At 33.2% G+C, this 6,145-nt stretch overlaps 1 protein-coding gene across 2 annotated transcripts in view; it reads right to left on the bottom strand.

Annotated features, from left to right (window-relative positions):
- Positions 1-2,538: 2,538 nt before the first annotated feature.
- The window catches only part of GOPC (golgi associated PDZ and coiled-coil motif containing), a 38,005-nt gene continuing 34,398 nt past the window's right edge, over positions 2,539-6,145 (bottom strand). Inside the window, exons 7-8 of one of the 2 annotated variants that reach the window (XM_065889001.1) lie at positions 5,788-5,968; positions 2,539-3,071 (exon numbers count right to left, since the gene is read on the bottom strand). In XM_065889001.1, the coding sequence (XP_065745073.1) occupies positions 2,941-3,071; positions 5,788-5,968 (312 nt within the window). In that variant the 3' untranslated portion in view covers positions 2,539-2,940. The remainder of the gene's footprint in view (positions 3,072-5,787; positions 5,969-6,145) is intronic. The other variant, XM_065889000.1, reaches the window with a different exon arrangement.

The following is a 6,145-nucleotide window of genomic DNA, read 5'->3' as shown; positions in this document are numbered from 1 at the left end:
AATTGCAAAATGTTTATTTTTTTTAATGCGATTAATACCATTTTAATGTAGGAGAGGCCATCTTTATTTACAGGCTAATAAAAAAATACTAAATTCAACACAACTAGATATAATACATTTGTCAAAAATCCTATAGATTTGAGGCTGACCCTATGTGGAAGACTGGATAGGTGGGATAGTGATTACGTAATAAGGATGTCAGAAATGTGCAACTTACACATGAATCAATATACTGTTTCTAAACATGAAAACAAAATAAGTCCACGGTGGGGGGAACAGAACCAGCACCAATGACAAGCTGGGCTAACTTTTGACAACTGTTCAGCTAAAACCATTCAGTTATATTACCAAGGATCAAAAAACTGTCATCTCTTTTCAATCTATTTTAACAAGTCTCATAACCCAAATGTTGTCTGCCATCATATTCACAACAGACACTTAGAATTTTAGAAGTTAAATGTAAATATATACACACATACATACAACCCTCACATTCTTGAAAATTTTTTCTCAGCTATTCTGTTTGTGTGTGCATATGTATATTTTTCTTTTTCCTTTTTAATTGTAATGGCTTTGCAACAGTTCTCTCCTTATCTGTTTGGTTTTGTCCTTGAAACTCGTTATGAGTTTCTTTCCTGTAAACGTGAAAACATAAAAACTGTTTCTCATTCAGTCCTTTGGGAAAAGTCTGTAATTCTTAGTTCATCCCCCAAAGACTATATATTCTAAAATGAACTTTTAACCGAGTACTTTCTAAACACCTGATGGGAATCTCATAGTAGCATCTGAGCTCTCACATAGGCCTGCAAAAGCAAGGTGAGGCAGGAATGAAATGGGAACTGACCTTTGCAATTTTAAACTACCTGGGAAATTTTTCATTCTGCTTATCACCCCAAGAAAGTTTGTATCACAACCATCTCATACAATTCTTCATATTACACGGCGTCCTCATAGAAATGCCAATTCAAGGCTCTAAAGAAAAAACGCTTTATAGACATATTAGTTCTTGAAAATCAAAAGGTGTTAGCTAACATTTCCTAAGGAATCAGTCTTAGTAGATAAAGGATACTCTCTGAAAACTGCCATGGCCATCCCATCCCAGGCTGTGTTTTAAAAAGGTAAGATAACATGGTTTCAAGTCAAAACAAAAAGTTTCCAGATACGTGACAATGGAAATTTTTTTGACTAAATGAATACACTGGCTAAAATCCAGTTTGCAGATCTCATGTCATGCATGGGGGCATGTGTTGGAGCAGGGGATGCATAAGGAGAAGACTTTTTTTCTTTTAAGAGGCCTAGCCTGCCAGGAGCAAACAATAACATGTAGCTTGGTTATTCAGCTATACAATTAAATACTAGCTTCTGCTTAAAGGCAACGCTATGCTACAAGGTATTTTAATACCAGTAACCATATATACTATGAAGTGCATTTCTATTACAAATTAACATGGTGATATACAGATGAACAAAACCACCCAAAACAAACCATAAATGAGCAACAGTTAAAACATAAAATTTATAAATAGCAAAACCACCAAATAAAGTATATACATTTTATAGATTTACCTATGAACAAATATACAGTGCATCTAGGAAAGATAAAAGAACATGTTTTATATCACATAACATTTGAATATTAGAAAGAGATACTGATAATACTATAAAAGCCTTCTCCCAATCAATATTGCCTTCAACGTATGTCCTTTAAAACAATGATACTGGCAAAACTATCATCTCTTTAAATGCAATATTTTCCCTTTCCCCTGCCCAGTACAGTGGCCTGCGGAACAGTAAATAAGAGAGCAGGCACTCCATGCTTATTCCTGGGATAAGCGGAAGTAGCAATCTAGTTTGCATATGAAAAGCACTTTAGTCAAACAAACACAAACAAGAAAAGCCAACCAAAACAATTACCATATCAAAACATGTTCACCTTATCTTACTCTCCAGTGCCTCAGCTTTTTGGATGACTGGCAAATCAGTTAGGTACTTTCAGAGAAAACTGCTTTTGAATGTATCTCATTGACATGGTAATAAATTTGAGCTTTTACTGACAGAAAAGATGTATCTTTAAGTGCCAGGACTATCACAAGACAAACATTATGAACAACTCAAAATGTATAAAACTGTCTTTCGTGGATTCCAGAAAAAAAGCATTTGTGACTAAACATTAATAACGTAATACTCCAATACCATGCACACAAGATCAACATAATTGAGAACAGGTATTTTACACTCATCTGCATTTCTTCTAAAAACCTAAAATGTACAATAACTTTTCTGAAACTAACTCTAGTGCAGCATTGATTGATAAAGGATTGCTTAAAGAAAACTATTTTGTACTGAATGAATAACACTGAAAAGCAAACTCATAATAAATGATCATTAAGAACTGAGTTAGATATCAGGAAGCACATTAAGTTAAAAAAAAAAGAAAACACTAAAACCATTCTTTCAGTTAAAAAAAAATTAAGTCAAGCCTACATTTCTGCAATTCAAGTTCTGTCCTTTGAAACACCACACTTAACATTCTGGAATATACAGTATGAATTCATTTATTCTCTTATATTTAAAGGTTATTTCTTAAAAACATTCCAGTTAGCACTGTCCTTCTACTAAATGGAAAAGGAATCAAATAAAACAGTAGTGCTTCATTTAGAAGCACTTAAGAGCCTAGTACTATCCTTTTGGGAAACACATGCTTTGGTGCTTTACAATTTTAAGAAAATCAAAATTACTTTCCATGCAATAGCCAATTATGGTACACCACAGAAAATAGGGAGTTTTATGCATTTAGAATTGTTCACGTGAAGCCCTGAGGTACCCGCCTTTCATTTAGGCAACAGCCTCCCTTGATCTTGTACAGTCTTTGTCACCGTCTTCCCTAGTGCCCCAAATTCAGAATAGTCTGATTAACAATCTTGTCTGGAGATAGTCAGTTTAATAAGATTTTTTATGGTACAGACTGTGCAGATCATCTAATTTAGAAGCACCATCTTCGAGTGGAGTTTCACTTGAAGTTCCTAGGTCTCCATTTTCATGTCCGTCAGTTACTGCTTTCTTATTAAATCCTGAAAGAAAGAGAAAAAATCCAGATACTTTCTAGTTAAAAAAAAAAAGTCATACTTTTATTGAGCTATAACAAAGGAATGCCCACTGTAATTAATAATAATATGGAGCAAATAATGGGACCCTAGATTAATCAAGTCAGCAATCTCTGACAAAGGAATTCTTCCTTCTTATAGCAGATATCAAACACTGTACAGATTTTTTAATATTATCTATTGGACCTATCTAAAAATTATATAAAAATTCCTACCAAATTTTCTATGAAACTTAGAACTGACACACACAATCCCAAAATTCAGTAAGTTCTACTCACACAAATACCTGTTGAACTGTAAACTGTATTTTTCTTTTACATTTTGCTTTCACATTATTTAACTTCAGTTCACTGAGGCACATACTAGTTTACCACTACATCTAATCTGTCCAATGTCCAGATAAAATTTAAAACTAATTTTGGTTAATCTACAAATAGTACACATATTTGAGTCACATTTTAAGTGGTTTGCAATTTACACAGGTGATAGAGGACCTTTTAGCCTCAGCTGCAAAAAGCAAGGGACAAGACCTCTAATCCTGACAAAAAATAGAAGAAAGGGTGAAAGACAACAAAAGCAAAGGAAAAGTAGCTCAACAGCGCAAGGTTTTGACATAGTGCCACAATCGTTTTGTTCAAGATGCACGGGGAGAACAATTGCTACTGCTGTCTTTGTATAGATAATTCACAACATATAGATTTACCAAAAGGGCGACAGTTCATCAGTTCACTATAAAACTCTATGCCAGCAGTTCTCAAACTTTTTGGTCTCAGGATGCCTTTACACTCTTAATAAGTACTGAGAATTGCAAAGAGCTTTTGTTCATGTGGGTTATTAATGTTATGTGAGGTACTGATGTTTACCATATTAGTGATTAAAACTGAGAAATCTAAAAAAATTTATTACTTTATTAAAAATGATAATAAACTCCATAAATGTTAACATAAATAACATATTTGTTTAGTGAAAATAATTCTACTTTCCAAAAAATTTAGTCAGAAGAATATCATTATTTTACAGTTTTGCAAATATCCTTAATGTCTGGCTTTACAGAAGATAGCTGGATTCTCATATTTGCTTCTACTCAATGAGTTGCAAGTATATGAAGAAAGTTCACCCTCACACAGATATATAGATAGAAGAGGGAAGAGTAAGTCAGCTTTTTCAGATAACTGTCAATATTCTTCTTTGATCGTTATACCAAAATTTTACAGTATAGACTCTAAAACCATATCAATGAACTTTCACACTCTGCTACATTAAAATCATTTGTCTATCTTGCACTTTGAATGGCTCTCTTAGCCATCCATGCAGGATTTAGTAACATCATGCACTGGTCATTTGAAAAATATTAGATCACTGAGTTACGTAGCAATTGCAAAAGCTGACACATTTCATTTTACTTTATCAAAAAAATCACATTCGTTAATATCATCACTAATCTTATTAGAAAAGTTCTTTAAGTGTCAGGAAGCTGTTGAGCTCCTGGTGGTTGATGCGTGTTTTACAAAATTCTAATTTTCACTTGAAAGCTCACGTTTTATCACTGGCAATAAATAGTCAGTTGTTCTCTTTGAAGTGATGGATTCACTTTGTTCATTTTAAAGAAAATGGCTGCCAAATAGTCTGAACAACCATAATTTGTCGGTCATTCTTTCAAGTAAAAATTGTCATGCTGTCATCCATGAAAAAAATGACTAGTTCAGCTAGCAAATTAATCACTTAAGTACTTTTCCTCAAGACCAGCATCTCTGTTCAGCATACACTCAGTAATACAATGCATACTTCCCATTTCATCACACAGAATATTAAAAAGTCATATACTCAAGATTTAATAAAATTAGCAGTTTTTACTATTTCATCAAGGATATTCTTCAGAGAAACTGGCATTTTCTTCTTCTTCTTTTTCATTCTGAGTGGATGGCAAGGAAGAACACAGTGATCACTAGTAAAGTGGTACTACTGCTTTGACTCGCACTAAAGTATCAATAGTTTTACCCCCATTGCTTTTGTACCATCAGTGCAAATATCAACACAGCAAAAAAAGACAAACAATGCCTTAGTATTATTACGAAAAGTTTTGACCTCAAGAACCCCCTGAAAGGTCACAGGGTCCCACAAAGATCCATGTATCACAATTTAAGAACCACTGCTCCATGTAAAAGAAAGTGCTAGAATTTTTCTTTAAAATATGTATAAATGATAGCAAAGGAACTAAACCAAAAATCCTCAAGATCACATATCCTGATTCTATTAATAACAATCATAACAGTCTAATCACTTATTCATATTTAGCCTGTAAAATCATTGCATTATGAGAGAAGAATGCGCATTACAACAGCACGATGACATTAAGATGTATCTACTCTAAAAGGCATGTTGGTCTTTGTTTCAGAGTCTAGAAAACTTGAATTTTATTTATTTTTCAAGGATCAGTTATAGTTTAGTAATTGGTCACGTACTTGTCCAAGATGACTCTAGAAGAACTTACAAGTAAATAAAATTTTGGTGTAGTTACTGGTGTACAATAAAACTATAATTTAGCAAGGGAAAGCTATCCATTTTGTTAATGATGGTTTCCCCATCACTAAAACAGTGTTACTAAAGAACAGCTAAGGCTTTTATATTTTTAAAGTTTATTAATAATAAATACATTAATTATAACTTTTAGAGTAATTTTTACCTTGTAACACTTTGATTTCCCCACTTGTGTCTTTGCAACTAGCACCAGGATTACTACTTCCCTCTAACTCATCAAGGTACAAACGGTAACGATGTCCACTCTCATCTTCATATTCCACATTTTCATCATCAGAATCCACTTCAGGAGCCACATAAACTACTTCAAATTCAATCTCTCCTCTCTAAAATGGGGAAAGAAAATGAGGAAACCAAGTTACTGTAATTATAATTTTAAAAGATTTCCAAATTCTTTGTGGTGAGAAGTAGTAGTTGGACCTCAGATGTATCTCCTTTCAAGACAACAAATAATGAAATTTTAGAATCTCAAGAGGTAAAAGTAATTTCCTTTTAATATTACA

This window comes from Phocoena phocoena, chromosome 12 (genome assembly GCF_963924675.1).
Source record: "Phocoena phocoena chromosome 12, mPhoPho1.1, whole genome shotgun sequence".
NCBI lineage: Eukaryota > Metazoa > Chordata > Mammalia > Artiodactyla > Phocoenidae > Phocoena > Phocoena phocoena.
Note: the sequence above shows the minus strand (reverse complement) of the source record. Positions and strands in the feature narration are given on the sequence as shown.